The sequence below is a fragment of the Streptopelia decaocto genome (assembly GCF_964273445.1).
Source record: "Streptopelia decaocto genome assembly, chromosome: 2".
In the NCBI taxonomy this organism is placed as follows: domain Eukaryota; kingdom Metazoa; phylum Chordata; class Aves; order Columbiformes; family Columbidae; genus Streptopelia; species Streptopelia decaocto.
In genome coordinates, this window is record NC_138655.1 from 76,431,669 (window position 1) to 76,457,997 (window position 26,329).

Genomic DNA, 26,329 nt, shown 5'->3' on the forward strand with positions numbered 1-26,329 from the left:
CTTTAAAATCAATTACCTCTATGGGGAGACTGTTTCAGTATATACAATTCATGTTTTAATTATTTTACATGGAACTGCATGCAAAGACAGTTATGCAGTTTAATGTAAAAATTCTGCTTAGCATACCAATAAAAAAAAAATCACCTTAAAAAACCTGTACGTTGCAAACAGGCAGAAACCATCTGACTTAAACTACAGACAAAAAAAATCCCCAAACCAGCAGAAATAAGAATACTGTTCATTTTTTTAAAAAAAATTTTGTTGCTTTAAAGGGAAAAGAGTCTTTGTTTGAATTCTGCTCTGAATGCCTTTAATAAAAGTAATTCTGTATTTAAAGGAATAAAGACCTTCCTAAAGATATTTATACCTCTCTTATGACGTGTTATTGGCAAGCTTTATTGGCACTTCTACTGTTTCTGAAATACCTAGTATTTTGCTAGTTTTAGTCAGTACAGAAAACAATGTGCTTGCCTTTGTTTTTACATTTATCTAGACAGGTGTAAATGATGTGTATGGTACAGAAGTAGAGAACTAGGTTGCACATCTTTCCCCCTTCAAGGTCTGATTTAATTCTTACACAGGACAATGTGTTGTTGTTTTGTGAAGAGGTCCTATTTTGGAAATGAAGCAGAAAAGAGTGCTTTGAGGGCACAAGACAGTACTTCATGCTTCAAGAACTAGTCATAAACAGGAAAAGCAGAAAAAATACAGAAGAAGCAAACATAAGAGTCCTGTCTAGCAAATGCTTAAAAATGTGTATGTACACACTATTTTCTATTCACTCTAGGTTCTTGCTAATTAAAAGTAAACTCACACAAACATCATGGTACGCTGATATTCAGCAATAGCCAAGATGCCCAGAAATGCTCTTTAAGCCCTTTTGTCTCTATTTTATACCCGCTTGACACTACACATGAGCTTTTGCTCTGTAAACTGCCATAGTAACAGGTGAGATCCAAATACAAATTAAAAACTACATATTCACTCAAGAGCCAAAAAGGGCGGTTTGGTTTCAGTAACTGGAAGTTAAACCGCAGTAAGAGGATGAAGGGATCACTAAGCTAAATTGGCTGTTCTACCTTCTCCTAAAATAATTGTAAAAAAAGGCAGAATCAAGCAAAACAGCATTGCCCAGTAAGCCTGACACCATCTTCAAACTTTTTGCACTTCACACACAATTCTAAGAAGTTAGGTAATCGTATTCCACCCTAGAAAAATGTCTTTTTTCTAATTTTAAGTCTTTGAATACTATGAAGTACATTACTGAAAGAAAACCAAAACCAACCAACCAAACATAAAAATACCCAAAACAACAAGCAAAATAATTTTATTCTGACAAGTTATAATTTATTCTCACAAGTAGTGGAGTCTGCTACTTGCTGAGGTGGCATTTTAAGTGCCTCCTTATACCCTTCTTTAATTAAGGATTTGCAATTATGAAAGGGCACTGGCAATTCACTTCCCATTACTTTTGTTGAGGATGACCTGGAGCTAGATTTACGTGGGGCCTAAGAAGATAATCCATTCCTTTAACTTTGCAAGGGAGAGGGATAAAAAGAATTACAATCTTTCACCTGAGGCACCTTCCACCATGGAGCTACATCTTCTCCATATGACTCTGAACATATTTTTCAAGCATGTATGTGTTACACTGCCTTTAAGACTACAGTAAGGAGCTGGTCACTGAGGTCATTTCCCACCTAACTGTGAAAGCCCTGACTGAATCAGATTTCCGAGCACAAGAAGAAACTCTTGAACAGCTTCAGAGGTGCCTCGACTACCCCTTAAATCATTTGTGTGTCATCAGCTGCCCATGGGAAGGGAAGGGATCAAACTTGGCACACCAGTGATACATTCCAAATAGTGGGACCCATCCTGCTGTTTATGGATCAGAAGGCAGCTGTTAATACAAAACCACAAGTCCAACTTAACAGTTTACCATCTGTAGACTGATGGAGAAATAAGGAACTAATCAGACCACTGCTGAAAAGTCTTACTCAATCCCTTGCATTCGTAGTATCTTACTCCCTCCTTGCTTTTAAGGTTGTGAGGAATTTGCAGTAGGTATTTTGTCTCCCAATATGCAGATCACTTTAGGTTGTGTTGGATGCTTTGTAGAAAAACAGCTACACCAGACTGATCATGTCTATTTGCACGTTTTTCACCCTTACGTAAAACAAACTGAAGAGCAAGCAGAAAGTTTGAATTTAAAACTAAGGAGAAACTAGCACTGAAAGCATTCAGCTGGTTCCAAATGGAAGGTGGATTTTGGGTTGGAGTACCAATTACTAGTCTTGCAGATATCAGATGAAGTACTCGTTAGAGGAGTCTATGGGAACACTTGCTATGGAGATCTTGCTTTACCAAGTTACATCTTCTGGGGTAGCTTATGAAAGGACACACATCTGCTATGTAAATCATCTCTTCTAAGAAGACCTTTCACAGATAAAGACAATTAAATTTAAAAGCTGGTTATAAATTTTGGAAAATATTATAATCAACCTTTTCAAAGACCTAATTGTACAGATACAGTTCGTAAGGAAAACTACACACAGATCTTAGTTAAGGCAATTTAAGTTTGTTGCCACTGGAAGAGGGATCTGAGAGAACAGAGAACCAGAGAACTTTCTCTTAGCCAAAGTTCAGAAGATTGAAGACAAGACCAACCCTTTTAAAAGCACAGTCCAGGTTGATGTGATGTTACTCCTGTTTAGCAGACAGAATTTATCCACTGTGCTTTCATCTTAGAAACAGCACTCCTTTTTACATAAATTAATTTAAGCTATTGCAATAGATACCACATCACTTACCCTAATGAAGCAAAGTAAAATATTTTAAAAATTTGAAGACAATTTAATGGAGCAGTCTGAGCCAAAAAAATATAATCTCTGAATCAGGCTGGAGCTCAAACTCATCCTGATTAAGCTCTTCAGTGCATTTTTTATCTAGTGTTTTACTTGGAACTGATACTCGCGTATGTATATCCATAGCCAAATATAGCTAAAGACTTGATGAGCCACATGCTATCCTTATTCCATTCAAAGTTAAGAAAACAGAGATCATACACTTCCATGCAAAAAGTATCGCTGTAGCAGAAGAACATGTGCAAAATTAGGAAAGTCTAAACAACTAATCAGTGCATGGTTCAATGCTACCTCAAATTATGACTTTTACGTATATAAACAAGCCCCTTAAAGCAACTTAGACTACAAATATAAATGGAAATCAAGAAATGGGAAAAGTCAGCTTTTTGCAAAAGCATTGCCCCTGCCACACTGCCACTACATTTTTTTTTTTTTTATTGTGCTGCCAAATACATTGTAGGGTAAAAGGAACATAAATAAACAAATATTATTAGGAGAAACAAGACTTGGATTCTTCTCAATTTGGTAGGTTTAAGTCAGCCTTAAATTTATACTAAGGTTTTGCCCATTTAATATTACTTTAAAAATAAAAATCTAAAAGTCTTCCAACTCATCTAGGTTTTTCTTTTCCATTTTAACAGTTTGGTCATGGACTGATGCAGAGTGCCATATGATAAAGCTGGAACACCCTGCGTCCCAGGAAGAGCGAACACAGTGATAGCAGCCTCTTTTGTTTATAGGCTGAAAGCACATGGGTACTACAGGGAGTTTCCTTCATGAACAAGACAATTAAGATTGAAATCTGAGAGCTAAACACCCTGCACAGAAGCCAAGCACAAGGGATCTTTTCCTGGCATCCTTAGGAATAGCATCTTCTGACCCAAGCTCTCAAGTGCTAGAAAAATCATTTGCTGGCTCTTCTGGCAGCTTTGACACACGGAGCCCCCTGTAATGGCAATGCTGCTCTGCAGAGCTGGATCTGCTCCCTGGCAGTGGGGACAGCTGGCAGCTGATGACATACTTCATCACTTCTGCTGACTTCAGGATGGGGACAAAGATTAAATCATTTATCCAGCTAAAAAATGTATAATCCATCAGCTTAAATGCAACTTGTGTTTAAGAAGCAAAGGAGCCACCCCACAACTTCAGGAGAACTAAAGTGGTATGCTTAAAAGATGCTGAATACCAACCACAGCAACATTTCTTAACACTAAGTGCAAGAAGACTTCAGAGCAAGCTCAGCCGTCAAGGTGAGGAACTGGTCTCATTAACAGACTTTCTGTAGGAAACAAAAAGTGGCTGATTTGAAATCTGGCACCGGAACAATTCACAGCTCGTAAGAGAGCTGCTGAAAAGCACACCATGAAAATAAGTTCAAAATTGGCATAACAGAGGAGGAAGTTCCGCCAATCTTCTTGATAAAAATTTGTATCTGCTTACTGAATGAATACGTATGCTTACCTCCCTGTAATTCACTTATTTATATGCACAGAAGTGGTTTTCTATCTGCCTACAAGATGACCCATGGAAAGTGCAAATTGAGCAAGACTGGGTTTCAGTGAATGTCATAAGCCAGCAGGAGTTTATGGAGCAGCAAGCAAAGCTGCAGCCAGACAGGTTTTTTTTATTCCCTTTCCCACTCATAGCCTTACAAAACAAAAACTTCATCCAAGAATAAAGTGTTGTGTGTTTTTTTTTTTTTAAATCACAAATGAACACAGCTTAATCTTGGCCAAATATAAGAACATGACTACATATAACATAAGTAACATAAGCATTTCCTCTGAAAAGCTAACTCTTTTTTTTCTCTGTTACTGCTCTTTTCGTTCCAAAATTACATCTAGGATATTAAAACAAAAAGGAGGGACTGATTTTAATATTGCTTGCAAACACATTCTGTCCAAATGCTATTTCATTAACCAAAAAAGTCTGTATTATTCTCACAGAACTGAATTTTGACCTAACATTGCTGCTTTCTTTTTGCTGCACACTTTTAAATAACATCTAACTATGGAAGGAAAGAACTGTCAGACATGTATGTTAGTCAGCTATTAGCTTTAATGTTAGACAGCAGAGGAATTACTAGAAGAGTTGACTTAAATTACTGTGGAAACACCAGTGGTTCCTGCTTGTTTTCCTAACTGATGAAATTGAACTGGTCCTATAAAACACAGAAGCCAAACTAAAAGCAATTAATTCAGAGTGAGAGAAACACAGGAAAAAAAAAAAAATACATCGACTGTTTTCAAACAAAATTTCATCCTAACATATGACTAATAGCAATATCATTCCAAATTAAATACTTCATCAGAAAACAAGGAAACCAAATAAGCATGCATATGTGAATGGCCTCTGAACCTAAAAACAAACAAACAAAACAAAACAAAACAAAAAATTAGTGGCCACAGTGAAAAAAGTAATTTCATCTCAAAATGAAAGTGTTTCAGCATATCCTCAAACTTCCATTTTGTAAACAAAAAAATGAAATATTCCGATCTATTTCTAAACAAAAAGCATTTTAACGATAAAATTTGATTATTCTGTTTTGCAAAGGATGAACATTTCAAACTGCAGAGTGGTTTTAAACCTGCAAGAGTTTCAATACCCCAACATTCAGGAAGGGGCATCAAAACTGTATGCTTAGCTCAATTTTTCCAGAGGATTACTACTTCATGAAAAAGTTCAATGCAGCTGTTATGTCAAGCCATATGTTACAACAGATTTCCTCTATTTTCCTCCTAAGCTTAGATTTGACCAAAACAAAATAAAAATAAAAACAAAAACAAAAAACCAACCCATTTATTTAGTATATTAAAAAGCAAATTATGAAATTGTTTTCATCACCATATAAATCAAAATAACTTGAATGAACTTTCCAAAGAAGATGTGCATCTCACTGATTGTGCTCAGGAAAAATAGTGGTTTCTCTTTTAGACTTGGAAGTTGATGTGGTTTATACATGGGAGTGATCCCAGTGCCAGAGAGAAAAGGAGACCAGAAAGGCACCACCTTGGGTTTTGGGCTGGGGCTGAGTGTGGTAAATTCACGACAAGTGGTTGGGCATTTGCTTGAGAAGGAGACAGGCTGTGATGAGAAAACTGATGAACCCATCCCCGGGCAGACCCCGAAGACAGAGGAGAGAGGGACTCTCCTGCCAGGGGCCTCACGCTGCTCTCAGCCCAGACCTTGGCACCTCAGCTTCCCTTGGCACTTCTGGCTCCCCCCTGTTCACATCCAGGTAAACACGCACTGCCAACCTGAGGAAAGTCTTCTATCACTGTTTTATCAGTATGTTCCCTTTTACCTGTAATAATACCTTGAATGTAACACCTTACACAATAAATCAGTGCCTCAGCCTGTTGCTAAGAGAGCAGGGCAGAAGATTTTAGAAAGCATCTGTTTTAAAATCTCTCCTTATTTAAGTGGGAGCAGCAGGGGGTGAAGTAGTTAATCTGACAATTCACAAAAAAGTTGAGAATAACTCTTCATGAATACAACAAATCCTATCAGTGGATTTTCCCATTTTCAGAGACAAAATACTGACAACATATTGAGAAAGGGGCAAAGATTGCTTCATAATTAGACAGTAAATTGTAATAGATTTTGTATAAAATGATTCAGTTGAACTGTCAATATTGTTTGCATAAGTGTTATCTGATAAGACAGCATTATTTCTGAAGCAAAATCACACAATTTATTAAATTACTTTTAGATTTGCCATTATACATGAGCTATAAATAGGATGTGTTTTGAATGGCTCTAGAATTTCTAGAAGATGCCATAGCCTGTAAGTTGGAAACCAGTTTCCCAGTAACTTATGGGTGTAAGTTGTACAGTTGTTTACTTTGCTGGTATGAAAGGAAAATAGCTGTGAAGATAGGGTGTGTCAGTAACTGACTGCACAGTGGGTTCACAAGAAGACTTTATAAAATCTCAATCCCTGCTCTGAATTTGTTCGGAAATTACTTCCACAATTCTAGAAATGATGACAACATTTTCTGTAGATGATGCTAAAATTTAAACTTTGCCAGACTGTAGAATCATACTATAAATTACAAAAGTGTTCCTCTTTCCATGGCTGTGCCTTGTTATGGCACATCCACCAACTGTGGAATATTAGTTCATTAGTCTGGAGAAGTACAAATAGATATTTAAAATATTTACTAAAAAGTATGATGATGCAATAGCGATTTTTGAAGGTTCTCTGTAGAACCTGAAAGTAATTGATTACCAGGGTGAAAAAGCAGAGTAGCCCTGTTGCCCACTAACCAGGCCATTGCCCTTGTTAGGAAGAGGCCAGAGGGTTTGTACCACCTTGGTGTGACCTCTGAAGTTCAGCTGCTTGAAGTTGAGTTGGGGAACTTGGAACTTCAGCTTGATAAACTCTAACAACCTCTTCTGCAGACCAAGTGGTTTCATCTGTTTTGCTTTTCCTTAGCTTTGCATAATGGTGTGGCATAAACATAAGCTTAACTTCATTGAGGTAGCAGTAACAAATAGTTTTTCTGCATTCGGTGATTCCTCGTTTTCCTTTTCTTCCCCATAATAAGATTTTAAATGTAACAGCGAGAAACCATAAACTATTCTGTGCAATGTTTGAGCTGCGACATGAAATGCACGTTTTTACTGCAACTTGGGACTTGCAGGAGATTTGATGGAGTTTGGCATTTTATATGAAATTGTCACTGGCTCACAAAACTCAGGGCAGAGGTTGAAGAATGAAGAATACCTTGGTTAAAAGTACCTCAAGCAACGGGAGGGAGTCAAACTACTATGTCACCTTTGGGAATTGAAAAGGCTTTTGTACTTGAAGAAAGAAATACTGAATAAACTCTAAAATGTAATTCCCCATTCAGGCATTGGCTTCAATCCAGCATAAACAGATACAATTTTTCAGCACATGAATAATTTTATTAATGTTGAAAACAACTGTTACTTAAAACACCTAATTAGAAGTAAATTAGTAGAAAAGATTTAATCAACTTTTAAAATTGATTGTGGTAGGATATTGCACTTAAAATTACATCTATTTAAAGAAAAAGTAGGAAAGCTTTGTTAGATCTAGTAACCTTCAGATGTCCCTTTTGAATGAAAAGCATTTAAAACATAAAATCAAATCTTAGTGCCTACGCAAGTAGATTTGAAAATTGTGAATTGTAGCCTAAATCTAATATTTAAAAATAATTAAGCTTAAAGTCAGTAATTCACCAGCCTCTGTGCTTGGTAAGTTCCTCAAAGCACTTGTTTAAAATTATTACAGGGAATTTGCTTGTCTGCAGAGGAGAAATTAAGCAAGAAATGAATGAATGTCTTTTCTTGCCAAAAATCAACACAAGTACTTCTGAAAGCTGTGTTTTGTGCTAGCAGCTATCTCTCTCCATGTTTAACATTCCTAATTTCCTTAACAGGACAAAGTGATTGGGTGTTGGAGGTGGACGAGAAGCTAATTCACAGGGCTGTATCTTAAGAGGCATTTGTATACTTTCTGCATTTATCCCATTTCTTCATTTTCTTTAACTACAGAGAGTTACATGCCCCAAATGATATTTGGCAGTCTTATTCTTTTAGCTAAGCACATCTTGAATCAAATTTACATCAACCTTGTAGCAACAGTATTACCATGGTTACGCCATCATGACAATTTAAGCACAAAGATAGCTCTTCATACTGTCTGCTTGAAAAATTTGTGATATGCAGGATAGGTAGGCAAACCTAAACCATATAATATCTTCACAATCTAATTTTCAGTTAATGTAATGCCAAAATCCTCTCCTTGGTTCCAAACGCAATTCACTTTATTCATTTGTCTTCCTACCTATCTTTTTACACCAAATATCAAAAGACCTTTCACTGGCCAGGCTTCCTTATTCTTGCATTGCTCTATTATAACACTTGAATATAATTAATACATGGGACACTTAATATGATCAACACTGGCATGATATCCAATATAAACCTGAAAAAAACCCAAAGTGATACAGTAGAGATTTTAAGAATGATATCATTTTTAAATACTCTAAGAATGCAACTCTTGGAAGAATTTGATTCTTCTTTACTTAAGTCAGTGGGAAAGTCATCTCAGAGTGGGATAAAACAGCCTTTACTCATTTTTAGATCAAATTTCCAAAGAGTAATAGGGTTACAAATAGTTGCCACCTCTAAAGGAAAAGTTTATATCACAATAAAATTTCACATATTTTGTTTACACACTCCAGTAACCAAGATAATGTCAAGGGCACTTTTACAGAAAATTTTTAAATCAATAAACTGCTTCAAGATCCTAAGTACCAAAAAGTCATCCCTTTGCCATAATATTGTTACATATGATTTACTATACAAAAAAAATCACAAATGTAATACCTTACAAAGACCAATTAGAAATAATATCGCAAATAGGAAACAGATACAGGTGTGTGATTTTGACTTTGGGAACCCTCAACAAAAGAATTGCCATTGGACTAGGAACTTAAAAATTCTAAAGAACGGGACAGAGTTACCTAAAATAAAATCTTCTACTGAAGTAAGCCAAAAGGTCCTTTTAAATAGAATACTTACTCCCTTAAACCTGCTTTAAACAATCACCGCAGCCTCGCTACCTTGCAATTACACTGATTAGCAAAGACTCAAAGGGACCTTCTGGAGTGTCTTGCCCAACCTGCCAACAATTTATGCACATACTAATAAGCAGTTTGCAATCAAAAGAAGGCTTAAACTGCAGCATTTACCTCAAACCAGACAGATATAAGGAGGACAACATATAATTGCTTTCAGTAACACTGACAGACTATCAATAAGGCTATAAATACCTCATTATAAACATGTGGCATTTACTAAAAACGGAATAGAAGTGTAAAAAATCTACTTAATAATGTTGCATAACATAGGGTGACAACAGAGGACCAACCAAGCCAAAACACAAACTGGCTACAGCTGAAATTAAAGACAACACCAAGGAATACTGGAATCCAAAAGCTGGGAAGTAAATGAAAAATTTTTCCTGTCCAACCTGACCATGGGCCAAATAGATTTGGACAACCAGTGCTTCTTCGAAAGGAACATCATGTACAAAACATCTTAGAATTTTTTCAGGAAGAGAATATGTGCTTTTTGATTCAGTGAATAAAAATGTGAATGAAATATACAGACTCTGCGTCTATCTATCTACATATAGTATAAATGTATAGTGTTTGTGTTTGGTTGTCTTTTTTGTTGGTAAATATGCTCTTTTTCATAATTTATATATTTTCAGTAGACAATAATGAAATCTCTGACACTTTAATGTCAACCAAAAGAAGCAACAGGCTGGCTGCCAGCACAGAAAGCAAAACAAAACAAAACACCAATTTCCTCTCTCATTATTTCTAGCTATATTTCTTTATCATCATGTGCTTTCTAAAAGTGGATCATCCACTTTTACCTTTCAATCACATACTGTATATCCAGTTTGAAAATGGGCAATACAGTCATTTAAGAGGCCTCTTTGAACAGTGTTTCTAATTCAGCTAGCTTACTGTTCATAGGCAGAATCTGTGTTTCTAATTGTGATGGATTTTGTTTGTCAAAATGAGAAGAATAGCAGTTTAAATAATTTTGTCTGAGACAGGTACCCAGTTATCAGATGGAGCTGATGGAATAAGGAGGCAGCGTAGGCTGAATCTAGAAACAGCTGCTTGACCTCACCTGCAGAAGGCATCAATGGGATTCCTGTGTTATTCCTGCTAACACTTCACATTTTTCATGTCACTTTTTCTTTTTTTTTTCCTGATAGTAAAATAAATAGAAAGAATGCTAAAACTGAATTTCATGGAAGGGTTCATCATTAACTTTAAATCAGGAAAGGCAAGGGAATCACAAATCAGCTATTTGTCATCATTAACAAGCAAAACCATTTTTTTCTACCATCTGCAGGATCTGTGCAAATTTCGTACTGTGTTCTTGTCTATTTATATTTATTAGGAAAGTGTTAACATTTAATTATTTTAAAATAGAAGGGTTTTATTTTTTCCTATTAACAGGAGCTACTGTGGAAACTAGTAGCACAGTGTTGGAGTGAAAAGATGGCTAAATTAAGTATGGTGCATCCAGCTTATACTGACTTCTTTGTTTACAGACCTACCTAAAACTAGATACTGTACTTTGGGTTCTCCTTGGCTCTATGGAAATTACAAGAGGCTGTAAGTCATGCTGAAATCTCTGTTTCTGTCAGAGTTTTTAACTTCCACGTAAATGCATGTATTGAGTTTGTACAGGTTCTTCTTGTAAAAAAGTTATTGCAGAAGTGTTTCTTGAAGAGTAATCTTTCAATATTTCAGGAGGTATTTCCCGGGCATTAACAAAATTTAATTTTACAACAGGCAGGAAGCAAACTTCCCTCTCGGCTTCTACATGGGAGCCTGCACCAAAACCATTTGCTCCACCTAAGAAAGCCTTGAAGCTGTAACACTTTGCAATAAGGTTCAGTTTGCCCAATCCAAACATTTGAGCATGGTAAAGTTTACCAATATTAGCCTGAGTCCTCTGCTACCAAATAAGATAATGACAAGATAAAAAAAAAAAGAAGTTAAAAACTCAGTTTTGGAGAGATTATGGCAGAAAGAAATCTCTGGAAAAAGAGGAAAAGCCACAAACGGTGCTGAAGGCAATCCTGACAAGCAAAGAGCTACCCGGATAGAAAGCTGGCCTGCAGGTTTAAATACCCTACCAAAACCAGTCTTGAGATAGCTGGAAATTGAAATTATAATCTCCTTAGAGAGAAGCAACAAGAAGGAAGAAAATGTGCATGTTTGCAGGAGGAACTAACATCATGACTTCTGTACTTGTGTGGATGTACTTCATGGTACTTGGGGCAGGCAATGAATGCTTTGCTGCTATTCTGACAAACTGAGCTGCTGAAAAGCTCTCCTGCCTCTATTTCTTCCCTCACAGCTAAATGCCTACTCAGCGTGATTCACACCTTGGCCTTGGCCAGATTTCTGGGCAGGCCATTTAGAGTCGACAGGCTCAGCTCCCCATCCGTATAACTGAGATAATGACATGTCCCCACCTAAGAGAAGCTCTCTGAGGAGAAATGCTGGAGGAGTATTTAGGGGCAGTGATGACAGAGCCTATACAAATTCCTAAGGTGAGAACTTTGTGCCCTCTCTAAAAGCAACAAACAAGAACAGCTTTTGCGTAGACAGGATGCACAATGAACATGGGATGGAAATGCTCAAGGTATGTTTGCTCCTAAACCTCACATTTGCTATTATTTTCTCTGTACTTCCTTCAGGCTATCATGGCACTGCTGAAATTATTATCTTCCTGCCACCTCAACTCAGGGAGGCTGATGGGAAGGAGCAAGAGCCTCTTATTTTTGCTTGTGCCCACCACTAAGACAATTTTTTCCATTCTTGAGGCAGCTGCTATAGGAGCTATCTTTCCTTCTCCAGAAAGGACAGGGGGAAGAAATTTAATTGGGGCAGCTGTCACACTACAGCACTTTACAAAAAAGGAAAAGAGAACTGATTCAGATGCACAATTCCAGCCTGTTTTCTAAGAGATGCAAGATGAGAGGTGCAGCTACGAGCATTGCTTTGGAAAGGAGCTTTGCAGAACACTACCACTACCAGGTTTGCATTTTCAAAGCAAGGGCTAGTGGTTTGCATTCGGAAAGGCACAAAACCTGGCCAGGGAAAGCACTGGCCTTCTGGGATGCACTGGCTATAAAAAACAACAACCACAACAAAAACCAAAAACAGGCCCAGGAATAAAATCTTGAAATACCACTGACTTTGTCTCCCACTGATGGTCAGTACCTACTCTTAGCAGGAACAGCTTGAGGGCATGCTTGCACACACTTCCTTTCTTTCTGTGGGAATTCAAAAAAATTTAACAACATACTGTGCAATGGAAGAGATAGAAACTGTAGCCTAGTATCTTTTCTTTAAATGACCTAATAACATTATGTGTTCCATCTACAGGCAGCATGGGAAGCGCCACTGTGACTGCTGAGCTGTACTGCTGATCTTCATTAGCAGTTTGCCACTTACTACTCAGAATCAATAGGCAGAATGTTCCCTGGAGCCAGGGTACAGACAACATAACCAAGACACAAACAAGTATGTTGAATCCAAAGCGGTGGTTACACTTTGTTAGATCTGTCAGTAACTCTGTCACTCTGCAGGAGGCACCATGCGAGCTCCTGTAACACAGTATCTCTGCCCCATTAATCCTGCCTAACAAGGACGAGGTGATAGGTGTTGTAACTACGGAACAAAAATAACTATATGATAAAAATCTATAGTTAATAAAAGGAAGGAGGGAAGGGAGGGAGGGAGGGAGGGAGGGAGGGAAGAAGGGAGGAAGGCAGAAAGAAAGGCAGGAAGAAGGAAGGCAGGAAGGAAAGAAGGCAGGAAGGCAGGAAGGAAGGAAGGAAGCTGGAGTCAACCAAAGGATGATAATCTTATCAATAGTATCCTAAATGAGGCCTGACCCAAAAAGGTAAATGATTTCTGCAGAAGCGTAGATCATTGTGTCTACTCTGTTGTTTCTATGACAGAAATGAGAAGTTTTCTTACGTATTTTAGTAGGAAAATCATAATGGAAATATGGGCACTGTAAAATAGGGTAGTGAAAAGATCTTAAGATTTTTTATTTGTTGCATTAAATCAATCACCACAGTGATGTCAGCAATCAAACAGAATGAAAATATAAAGTGAAAAATAAAAAACCCCAACATCTAGCTTATGTTTTGCTTTTTAAATAGGATAGCTTAGGTTCAAGTGGAAAAACATCCCTAAACATTTCAGATCAGTGCTGTTTGACAGCATTTCTGTATTTCTGAAAACAAACAACCAACCAAAAAAACAACAACAACAAAACCCAAACAAAACAACAACAACAAAACTAAAAAAAACAACCAAATAACAATCTTAAATTTCATATGGGAAAATGTCCAAAAATACCTTTAAAAGATCAGATTCCACTATATCAAGAAAACAAACAGACTCTACCATTATCTGCAGGTCGTGTCTAACATACATCACATAGCATGCTACCAATTTTCAGAAAAAAATGCTTCAGAAAATGACACTGTCCATCTCTTCAACATGCTTTTTTATTTTCCTATCAGAACCACAAGAATGGTAAAGAAAAAAAAGGAGCAAATCCTCCTTGCCACTATATAGGATACGAAAGAAATTAATAACAGCGTCTAAGAAAATTCAGTAAAATTCAAATTCTGCATATGCAGCCCTACACCAGACAGGAGGGAGAACAGAGGATTCCTACCACAACATATCTGTGCATGGAGCACATCTTCTGCAAGAGCATTCACAGCTAACCAAGAACAAAGTGACCAGCAACCACAAGCTTAAATCATGTCTACATCTGTAAAATGTCTGTATGATACTGAATAAGGCTATTCATATATTGCATATATCCCAAGTGTTTTGTTACAGCAAAGAAGATGGTAATAAAATAGTTACTGATGGAGCAAGTGGCATGCAGTACAGAACTGTGCTTGCAGGGCATATATAACATTTGAACAAAAAATACTGGAAGATTCAAACCTGTGACCAGTTCTCTGATTTCCAAATCTGTAGTCTTGCGGAGTAACCGTACTAATGCTGGGATCCCACCACAGTTTTTCAGAGCAATTTTGTTGTCATCATTTGCCTTCCCATATACCAAGTTTCTCAAAGCTCCACAGGCACTACGGTGGACTTCTGTCATCCGATGGTCCAATAGGTCCACCAGTAACTGTATTCCGCCTTGTCTTCTTATCTGAAACAGGGCAAAGTTATAATCACAATATTAGGGAATGAACACCAGCATCACGTATGCTATACAATTTAATTAAGCTGTGGCTTATGCAGGGTATGGTCAAGCAAAGGTTTGCTGGCAGACCCACAATGCTGCTACGTTACGCTGCTTTGATTCCTTGCATTATTTTTTCAGTGGCAACACAACCGTCCAATGACAAGCCTGAACTTCTGTAAAAGCAACCAAAAGTTAGTCAAGAGTGTTGCCTCATCAATATTTCTACAAGGTTCAGCAAGGTTTCCCTTGGCAAGGGTTTCTCCTGTGCTGGAGAAACATCATCTGCTTTGGACTGTGACACATCACAAGCTATAGAAACAAACACAAGACTATGGCAAACAAAAAAAAAAAGGCACTTAATGTCACAAAGTTTTTAGAAGTACCTCCTTTTACATTTATTTTTTTTTTAATGTGAGCACCTACTGTAGTCTCTCTAAGGATGTTATATCAATAAAATTGGGAAAAGCAACAATGAAAGGAAAAGGAAGAAGTCTGCACAAACATGAAGACAAAGATGATGGATAAACCTTGGAAAGCTTGTTCTATTATGACTGAGGGAGACCCTCAGGTGACGCAGGAAGTCTTTTTCATTACTAAGTTGGCCTACAAAACAAATTTCTAAGGCAATATCTTAAATAAAATATAATTCCGGAAAAAGCATAAAAATGTTTGAGACAAATGATCAAGATGGTCAAGAATACCAAGAACAATTTATTATAACATCTGTTTGCAACAAATCCATCTTTATTGTTCTCTGGCACTATTTGCTCCTCCAACAGTAACCAGTCTTCAATGTAATTTTAAGAAACTAGACTGATTCATAACTAAAGAGTGTAACGCTTTAGCTTCAAGTAAGTTATATAGACATTTCTGTCAAAATGTTTCTCCACATGTGATGTTGGCTAAGGTGCAAAGCAAGCCAGGCAGCTCAGCTGGCCATTTTACCACCTCCAGTAATATTTGCCTAAGACAGTAAAACAGAGACAATTACAAAGTGTTTTCAAAATTGTAGGAAAAGGTGAAACATTAATTTTGGAATCAAACTTTATGATGAAAAAGTTTTGAAATCTTTGTGAAGTTTTTCTTGCATGGGTCCATGTTCTTGGGGCTCTTTGCACTAGGGAGGCTTGGGGGTAGGCAGTATTTAAAGAAAGCACACTAAAATTTATTAGAAATTCATGGTCTATCTACTAGCTTCAAAATATTTATGTACAACCGATGTATGGTGTTTCATGAATCTAACAGAAGCTTCAACAAGGCCAAGTGCCGGGTCCTGCACTTGGGTCACAACAACCCCAAGCCACCCTACAGGCTCAGGGAAGAGTGGCTGGAAAGCTGCCTGGCAGAGAGGGATCTGGGGTGTTGATTGACAGCTGGCTGAATATGAGCCAGCAGTCTGCCCAGGTGGCCAAAAAGGCCAACAGCATCCTGGTTTGTATCAGGAATAGTGTGGCCAGCAGGACTAGAGAAGTGATTGTCCCCTTGTACTCAGTGTTGGTGAGGCTGCATCTCATTTGGGCCCCTCACTACAGGAAAGACACTGAGGTGCTGGAGAGAGTTCAGACAAGGGCGAAGAAGCTGGTGAGGGGTCTGGAGCACAAGTCTGATGAGGAGCAGCTGAGGGAGCTGGGGCTGTTCAGCCTGGAGAAAAGGAGGCTGAGGAGAGACTTTATCACTGTCTAAAGCTACCTGTAAGGAGGTTGTGGCATGGAGGGTGTTGGTCTTTTCTCACGAGTAGCAAGTGATAGGACAAGAGGAAATGGCCTCAAGCTGCACCATGGAAGGTTTAGACTGGATATTAGGAAAAAATTATTCATGGGACAGGCATTGGAACACCATTCCCAGAGGTATTCAAAAGATGTCTAGATGTGGCACTTGAGGACATGGTTTAGTGGTGGATTTGGCAGTGTTAGGTTTACGGTTGGACTTGATCATAAAGGACTTTTCCAACCAAAATGATTCTATGATTCACTGCAAACAAAAACTAAAAAATGATTCAGCCTTTGAGGTTCTAAAATCGAGGTATACAGAATTACTCACTGGTATAACAGTTGTCTCTTTCTTCTACCAGCTTATCTGGCAAATTCCTGTTTTTGTAATAACAGCAAGACCCAATAATAGAGTTTTGTAGTTAAAAGGTGTATATACTGAGACTTTACAGTATTAAATTAAAATGTTTCAATGTCTATAGAGTTAAAACACAGCTTTGGGCTACATGCCAAAATGATAGTGTTTAAAGGTAAACTAACATATTTTCCCTTAGTCATTATATCAGTATATCGCGTCTGACGTTCTGAGCAATATGCAGGTCACCTGGTAGACCACAGCAGACAGCACTACATGGAGAGTGCAGAGATGTGAATGGACATTGGTAAAATATATCAACTGCAGGCAGAAAAATTCATTAATCTTTTTTGAGAGTCCATGCTACTGCTACTCAGAGAAACCGTGACATCTTTCAGTTTAGAAACCAGAAAAACAGATCAAAGAGAAAAGGTACTGCAATGTATCTCAACAGTCAAAACTTTATACATGTGAACAGGGTGACTTGCAATGAAATAATTTGCTACTTTTCAAGCCAGGAACAATTTATCTGGAAGAGTGGGGGATGAGGTTGGTTTGTTTGCTTGTTTTTTGCAATCCATCACCATTTAATCTTCAGGTTAAAATATGTTTGCCTCCTCTACTATGATACCTTGGTTTCAAAACCAAGCATACTACCTGAAGAGCCACCTACGTGACAAAGTAGATGACATTTGCTGAAACAGAGTAGGAAAAAAAAAAATAATTCTGCATCAGTTCTACAAAAGGTCAGCCAACTACTGCACTTCACACTTCAACCTCTGATAAGAAACAAGATCTGATAGAAGAAAGAACACAGTTAAAAAAACACACAAGTTGTACTGCTGTGATGAGTAATATTGGGAACGACAGAATGGAAACATGCCTGCTGATATTTTTAAAGCACAATATGCTGAATGAATATTTTAATTGCTTCACTGCTAAAAAAAAAAAAAAAAAGACTATTAATGAGAAGAAGTATTAACTTTGCAGCAAAAATAATTCTGAACACTACAAATACATCTGAGGACTCAAAGGGCTCTGCCTCTGTGCAGAGGGATGCTGTGCCTGTGCTGTTTTCCCCACTCTCTCTGTGGGACACAGACAAGTGGCATCTCACGTTCTTCAGCGGTTTCTCTCGTGGACACTATCAGGTAACAGGTTTTGCTGTCTTCTGCTCATTTCTTAGGGAAAATGTGTGGTTTTCCCACATTCAGCTGATATTTCTGAGCTGTACCATCACCTTTCAGTTATGGTATCTGACAGCACACCAGTATTCAGCTCATGCAGTTCCTCCCCTCCCAGGAACCTGAAGTAAGCAGCTGACTGAAGTGATTCAAAGACACTTTCTTAAAAGCAAAGACATTAAATATTCATCTAAAATGTATTTCTGTCAGGAAAAAAAAAAAGTATTTATAATACAACAGAAATGAAACAAAAGTTATGTAACAGTTTATCTAACTTGACAAAATTTCTTAAATTCTACTGAAGAAAGAACCTATTCTTACCTGGGAAAGGTAAGACTTATTTTGCAAACTTTCTTTGAATTTCCAGGCTTAGATACTTGGCAAAGTGGCTGTGTCAGGAAAGGAGAGATGAAGCTGATTCTTCACAACTGGGAGCTCAGTTTATGATGCTGTGCCTTATCTGGGTTACATTCTTACTTCATTTTTTTTTGTTTGTTTTTTTCACCAGAAGTCTCACCTCATCTTTGTGTTTCCATCACATATCTATATAGCTGTTTAATACTATATTCTCCATCAGGTTTAAGTGTGCCTGACAAATTGTGAGATTGTGATGGATATTACCAGAGTCTATTTACATTCAAGGAAACTGAGGCAAAGGAAATGAAATTCTTTGTTCAAGTCCTTTATGGAGTTAGATCCACAGCCTGGAGGACAATTTTGACTCAGTGAGTCTCCTGGGGCAGATCTCAGCTGCGCTAAGTTGTCACTGCTCCAGTGAGATCAACAGCAGCACTAGTGCAAAAATGTCTTTGCCATGAACATTGGGATGGGTGAATAAAGAGCAATTTTAACCAATGGGGCAACAAATCCCAGTCCCCCAAAGGACTTTCGATAGATACTTCTGTCTCTCTCCTGATTTTATAAGAAGAGAACATTTATTAATGTAATATTTATTGACACATCAGTACCTGCTGCGATTCTACATCCAGGAGAAAAAGAAAATAGAATACACCAGTGTCTGCTTGCCTGCCACAACCAAACGATCAGGATAGTACCAAGTTATCAGATGATAAAGGAGACCAAATCTGTTCTTGCACAGAGTTCTCCCAGAGTTGCCACTTCTGAAGTCAAAAGAATTACCTTCAACTCTACTGCACAAATGAGTTCACCGAGTCATTTAATAAAGTTTACTCTTCAGTCAGAGCAGCTGATGAGCAGGACAGGAGATCTGGGACACTATCAGAGACACTGTAGCTCTAGGGGATAGATACTGCTGAGACTAGGGTCTGAGGATCTGCCACTGGGCAGACCAAAGGTCTGAACAAACTACCAGGGAGACCTCTTTGTGTCTGTGTGTGTGTGAGATGAGACCTGCCGGCAAGCTTTGAGCCTGATTAGCTGGAGAGTAAGTACCATATATTATTGTTTGTGTTCATCTGTTGTGTGACCTAGGCTTCTTTAACAGATACACCCCACAAAATGAATAGGGATGCTTTTATTTCTAAGGTGATCTGTATCTGATTAATTTCTCATTCATTTAGTGTATTGATTTTGTAGATGTGTAATATATTTTAGTATATACTACACTATGCTTGAAATTTTAATTGGGTTACATGTTCAGCCTTATACCATGTTTACTGGAGGACACAGAAAAAGAGAAATCAGCAGGTGGCTTGTTAAACTAGTCTGGAGAAGTGCCCACCTTCTGATGCAACACCAGAATATGTCCTGCTCCATTTCCACACAGCAGTTAGAATTTGGCCCCAGTCACTCTGAAGACTATTAGCACTAATCCCATGGATGGGAGGTGGTGGTTCATGTAGCATTCAAGCAGTACTTTTACACAAAGGATATGGTGGAGTCAGTGGATCAAATACAGAGCTCCATTAAAAAAAAAATCCAGAGACCTCTCCCAAGGAATATTTAGCTTCCTTTGGGAAAGATGGCTGGATCTACAGCTTTTGGTATCTTCTCTCTGCTTTGTATTACACTGGTTAAATATAACCTTTACTCTGAGACTACTCTGGTCGAAGTATCTGTGCTCTAAAATGAACTGACAGAAGGACAATTTATGAACATGGGCTTCTTGGGGAAAACAAACAAACAAACAAACAAAAACATTAAAGTGTAAGCATAGTATAAAATATTGCAGCCTTCTTAATTTACCTTTTTTTTTTTTCATGATAAATGCATGCCAAAGCTTGCACAAATTGTAACACAGCTTGAAACTGAATTATTGTCAGACATAAGCAGTAAGAACATTACAGTCCATGACCTTAATTGACAAAACATGCTACCTGTCACTGATTCAGCACAGAAGCCACACTGTTACTCCAGGCTTTCTGTTTAAAATCTAACAACTGGATGTGAAAACTCAACTGGCTTGCTGCCCTAGGGATGGGGAAGCTTTGCTGAAAAAGTGAGGATAACTAGAACTGTCAGACTGAGCAGAATTCATGCTTTGACTTAAAACCTAAAGTATTATTTTGCCACATTCAGAAGGAGAGATAACTTCTCAAATGTAAAAAAGAAAAAAAGTATAGGTGAGTGATCTTTCTTTGTAGGACCTTTCTTTGAAGGTATCAGAAAACCGTCCCTGGAATCTGGCGGTTGCTTACGGTTTTGCAAAAGCAGAAGCAAAGCCAAAGCAAATAGATGCTAGCTGTTTTGACTGTTACTACTGCTTTGTACTCTATTTTGAAATAAAAATGATTCTGTGCCTCCCAGCAGCAAAGAACAGAACCAAAATCCTCTTTCAATTGCTGCATAATGGAAATTGCCTCTTCCATCCCTTGGAAGGCTGTAAAAATCAGAGCTAGATATACAAAAAGGAAGAAAAATGAAACTTCAAGTTTTAAACAGTTTAGGCCAAGATTGCTAGATAATGAAGTATTCCAACACAGCCTAAAAATATTGCTGTGATAAAAACTAAAACACCCTTCCTCTTCTATTTATACTCAGCAAGTGGGTATCTGAGATATTGTTCAGATTTTGCCAACAGGTATAACTGAAACATCCTCGTCTGCATTTAACTTTGACTACCCTGCCTTATAAAGTAAAATATAATGGAAACAGAAGAGGTTTAAGAACAGGTGACAAAAATTGTTAAGAGACTGACAAAGTGATAAAGGGTGTTTTCAAAATCATACAGTAAGACATTAAATGTGCCAGCATTAACAGCTCCCCAGCCCTAATATGAGATTAATTAATGGCTAAATGCTCACTTTGTGCATTTTTTTTAATAATTACTTTTGAACAACTCTTCCTCCAAAGGAGGTGAAGGAAATCTAACAACAATCAAGCCTTTTTAGGCATCATAGATAATAATTGTCAGCTTAATGGCCATAACACACCACTCATTCCTTGACATTTCCATGATGAAGAAAGCATGTTTCAATATATCAAAATACAAGTGTTTAAACACATGGAATTATTCTTAATGCCACTCTGTTACATCTGGAACAGAACTGAAAAATAACTGTTAGCACAGTTCATATCCAATGAACTCCAAATGGAAAGGACAATTCAATTTAAGACTGATTCTGGAAATTTTTAGTAATAATTGGTTTTAATGTTCTTAATGCTGGTTTTCTAACTAGCAGAGTGAGTGCTTATTACTTCACATGCAAATGGATTCTGAGCAATTCTATTGCATGGGCATGGGAAGGAGAAACTACAAGTGAGCAGAACCAAATGGCAAAAGGCTTTTTAAGCAGTGGCGGGCAGTGTGGTGTTTCTGAGACACTCTGACCACGGCCACCCTGCTCCTCTCACGCCCCACGTCAGAGCAGACGGATGTGCCCACACAGCCCAGGGCACTCCTGGGAAGTCCAAGAGGCTGCTGCCCCCACAGCAACTTGACCACACTGACCCCTTAGAGTATTCATAAAATTATTACATTGTTAGATTTTTTTCCTGCAATTCCAAATCCTCTCCATGAGACCTTACTGTTCATTACCTTTGCCTTGTTTACATCACTAAAATGATTTTCATCTAAGAGGAAAAAAAAAATCCCATGTATTTTTTGGAGAATGGTTTGGAAGGTGAACATTGCCAGTTAGTTTCAGAGGGCTGATTCCTAAAGGGAATTCCTTGTTGAACAGAAGAAAATAAATCTCCATCAAAACAGAATATGGGAATAATATTTAGCATAATATATCTCTTAAGAGAAATGTACTGGTTCAAACTTCAATTCCTCTCCACTCTTTTCTTCTGATGTGCCTATGGAATGGCAGGTAGACAATACAAAATCCGTACATTGCGAACACACATGAGATTTATTACAGACAAATTTACCTGCAACATCATAGGGTAATTTAGTCTCATTAGCAAAGTAATTTGCTACAAGTTTAAAAAAGTACCAAGCAATTTTAGTTTAAAATGAAGTGGAATGTTATGCAAATTGCTACATTAACTCCAAAGTCTAATTTGTTTAAGGAATCTAAATCAGACTTTGGATCTAGGTCCCATTTAAGGATGGTTTTGTAGGACTATCATTAACAACTTGTTAGATCAGACACAAAGGCAACATGAAGCTGTGAACAGGCATAATTTAAATAAATTCAACCACTGGTATGTATACAATGTTCTGCTTCAAGTTAAATAAGAATTGTTCCCTGTGTGCTCAACTGCCATGTGTGAGGAGGAAAGGGATCTTTGCTCTGTGTCCATAGAAATCGGGTAGGTCCTCATGCAACACATGAGGACACACAGCATGGAGTCAATGCTCAGGTTTTCTTCTGGGAGTGGATATTCTATTTCTGTTATCAAGTATACATTTGTTTTTCCCTGTGTCTCTTAAGTGACTTCTTTAGATCCTGCGATCAATGTGTGGGGTTAACAGAGGCTTGGAATCCAAGTTCTGAACAGGAGGAGACTCAAAATCATGTTCTAAAATTGCCCTGAAAAGGTATGAATAAATGTGCTGCTTTCTCAGTCAGTAAGCCTTAATGTATTCTGCACTGTGATACATTTTGTTTTTCACGCTTGGTAGGAAGGACACGCCTATTAGAAATCAAGGTTTTAGCATGATTTTATTTTTTACTAAAAAAATCTTTGGCTAGGCATAAGTTACCTACACAAGTAAAGCAGTTTACCCTAATACTCATAAAAAACCATTAAATTTGTAGGCCAACACAAACATTCTATTCTGAATCTAAACATAAAACATTAGTGGGATCATCCAAATAACACTCCTAACCACAGGTGTAGCACTGACCTAACGTGCTTGCCTGCCTGTGAAGGTATCAGAAAAGCAATTTTCAATTCCATTATTAAAAGCAATATCTCCCCAAGTGAAGAGATTGGAATTGACCTGCATTAACAAAGCTTCTCTGGTTTTGAACCACTGGGGGTATAAACTAACACTGAGGAACATGCACAAACTAGGAAAAAATAGCCACAAGCCAAAGACCTTCTAAGGTATTATAATTACTTGATTTTAATTTGGAGGTTTTGCTTTTCAAAACAGTCAAAAAAGGTGAAATACTAAAGAAGGCTCAGCAGTGTTGATTTTATAAATGATGCCGTGGTAATATTAATTTAGGATGCAAAGACATTGTGCATTACTCAAGCACCGATCTAGTACTGTCTGAAGTTAAATGAAAAGTGACAATCAATGTCAAGTGTTTGGATCATTTACTTTCAGGTATTTAAAAAGAATTAAGCACCTATTTGAGAATGAAGTATTACATTTATTATTGGCGAAGAAAAATCAACATATATACTTTGCCTAAGAATATCCTGGTATTCCTATAACCAGAGTCCTAGTGAAGTTAAATAAGATGCAGAAAATTCAACATTTTTTCACATAAAGAAAAAGTAACTTTTTTTGATGAATGCAGTTAGTACTTCAAATATTCTAACAGAAGACTTAATAATTTAGGAAAATTTCTGAAGCTGAAGTCAACTGTATTCAGTTAAGCATGTTATTAATGGGATTTACTTGATGTGAACACAAATACAGTCTTGAAACAAGGTGGCCACCAATAAGACCACAGAAAATTCCTTTTTTTTTTATTCTTTCAGTCAGTTAAGTCCAAACAACAGAACAACTCCATCTGATTTTCAGCTCTAACTGGAATTTCATAAGGATCCTTTCTTTGATGCTTGCGGTAGCTATCGCAATTTGCCTCACAGACTAAACAACGTATCCCTTCTCAGATTAAAAACACATTTACAATTTATTACATAAAGCATCATACTGCCCCCTGATGACCTCTGCTCCCATAACATTCTCTTTAAACAACAGGTATTCTCTCCATATAACTGATGTATTATCCTCCAAAGAATCTCTTAGTCACATGAGAATGTTCTGTTTTAAAGGTGAAGTATTTGGAGGGCCAGTTCCTGCCTCAAAAGCTAATGAATGCGTCCTCACAACATCCCTCCTTGGCAGGAAATTTTGCTAACAGAAACTCAGGCACATAAAATTAAATTATTTGTCTAAGGTCAGAAAGGCAGGCTGTGGCACAGCTATGGCTATGAGCTGTAATTTAAGAGTTTCAGTGCAAAGCTGCAGTGCAGAATCTTTCCTCCATCTCCCCCTCAATGTATTATAAATGTAGCAGAAGTCAGCACAAGTAAACCTGCCTCATATCTAATGTACTTTGTAGTGCTCACAGTTCAATGCAAAATTATATATATATGTATATATATGTAAGTATTATAATAAGTGTGTGTGTATACATATATATACTTGTATTGGTTTGAACTTCTTTTTTCCCCTTTGACTAGCTCAGGTTCTCTTTGCTTTTAAAATCCACAACTTTCGTCTGATTTTTTTCTAAATCTCCTATACTCTTTGAGCATATCCTATATCCTATACTCCTGCACTTGACCCAGGCCACATGTAACACAGACTTCCAGGAGGCCCCAGCAATGTTCTTTGTTTTCTTCTTTATTGCTTTCCTTACTCTTAACCTTCCATTTGCTTACTGAACTGCCAAGAAGCTTCAGATGACACTTTCCAAAAGCTGTCCAACATAACTCAAGACCTCACTTTTTCAACGAGCAGAATACAGAAAAAGCATATAGAAATGAGGATCAAGCAAAATAAAAGTCATCAAAATACCATCAAAAATAGTGCCACTGCACTGCGAACTTGAGTTGCAGCAATTTTTTACTTGGTCCTGGACATGAGAATAGTGAAATAGCAGTTTTGGAAGAAAAAAAAACCAACCAAACACAAACCCCAGACAAACCTCATCCCAAGCCCCATAATACTTTTGTGTGTGGAGCAAAGAGTGTGTCCCTTTCTTTGGGGCCCTCCTTGGTTAACCATGTGCCCACAGTCTGTCCAGTGAAGCCACCAGCCAGACCCAGTGGTCCTGCTGGTGTTGGTGGGCAACATCCCCATATTTCTTCAGCTCAAGCATAAGGGGCTGATTCGGACCTATTGTGTCATTTATCATTTTGCACGAACTATTTCTTTATATATTGTAACTGATGGTTACAGTGGGTGTTACAATCCCTACTTTTTATACAGATGAGCATGCAGGAACAAATCAAATATCTTTGTGAAACTAATAAACCTTGTCATATTCCAGATAACTTTCAAGCCATATCTCACAGATATAACGCATCTCTGTATCTGCCTGAACCAAGGTCTCTACAAGACACCAACCTTAGAAATGTCAGCCATTTATCAGTAAGTAGTACTTTTCCAGGATGAGGGGAAGGAAAGGATCTGGCCCACGTCCAGTAAAAAATGTACAAAACTTCGCAAATTCAAAATGGACATGTTTTTAATATCTTGGGTTTATGATTTTTTTTTTTCTTTTCCTCCTTATGTGATATTATACCAGTGTAAATCCTAGAAGAGCAGGACTGACTTCAGCAGCATTGCTATAAATTGACTCTGAGATTACATTAAGGACATTCTGGTGCAAGTGACTTCAAATATTTTTCTGGATAGACAGGTAGGCATTTTGATTTTAGAGCCTTAGGTGTCCTTTTGCTTCTACAAACTTGTGCCTTCTGCTGCAGCCACTCTTGGTAGCTTAGTAACAGCTGTGGCTTTGTATTTTTCAACACATTTTGGAGATCAGCTTATGGTCTTTACCTTGGCTGTTTCACTGGAATGGCCTTTTTATCGGGACTACAGTTCACCTTATTGAAATAATTTTTCTGCCAGCTTTTCTACAGATATGTTGAGAAAGCATCAAATTACAGATATTGATATCAATCTAGGTTATTTTATTTCTGTGTATAGTGTGAAAAGTCTTACTGTGGCTTGCTGGATGACGAGAACAGTAATAAAAAGATATGCTCTACAATAGGAAAGCAATCCTCAGCATTCAAAAGTCAGCTTAATAAATCAGAGAAGCAATTGGCAGAAGAGTTATGAATAGGAAGAAATCCATGGCATATATACTAGAACGTTATATTGCTTGAAAAAGTTGCAAATATATTTATTGC

At 37.5% G+C, this 26,329-nt stretch overlaps 1 protein-coding gene across 1 annotated transcript in view; it reads right to left on the minus strand.

Annotated features, from left to right (window-relative positions):
• The window catches only part of CTNND2 (catenin delta 2), a gene marked incomplete at its 5' end in the record, with an annotated part of 536,051 nt that overhangs the window by 138,766 nt on the left and 370,956 nt on the right, over positions 1-26,329 (minus strand). The window contains one exon of the mRNA XM_082045132.1: positions 14,414-14,627. Within this exon, the coding sequence (XP_081901258.1) occupies positions 14,414-14,627 (214 nt within the window). The remainder of the gene's footprint in view (positions 1-14,413; positions 14,628-26,329) is intronic.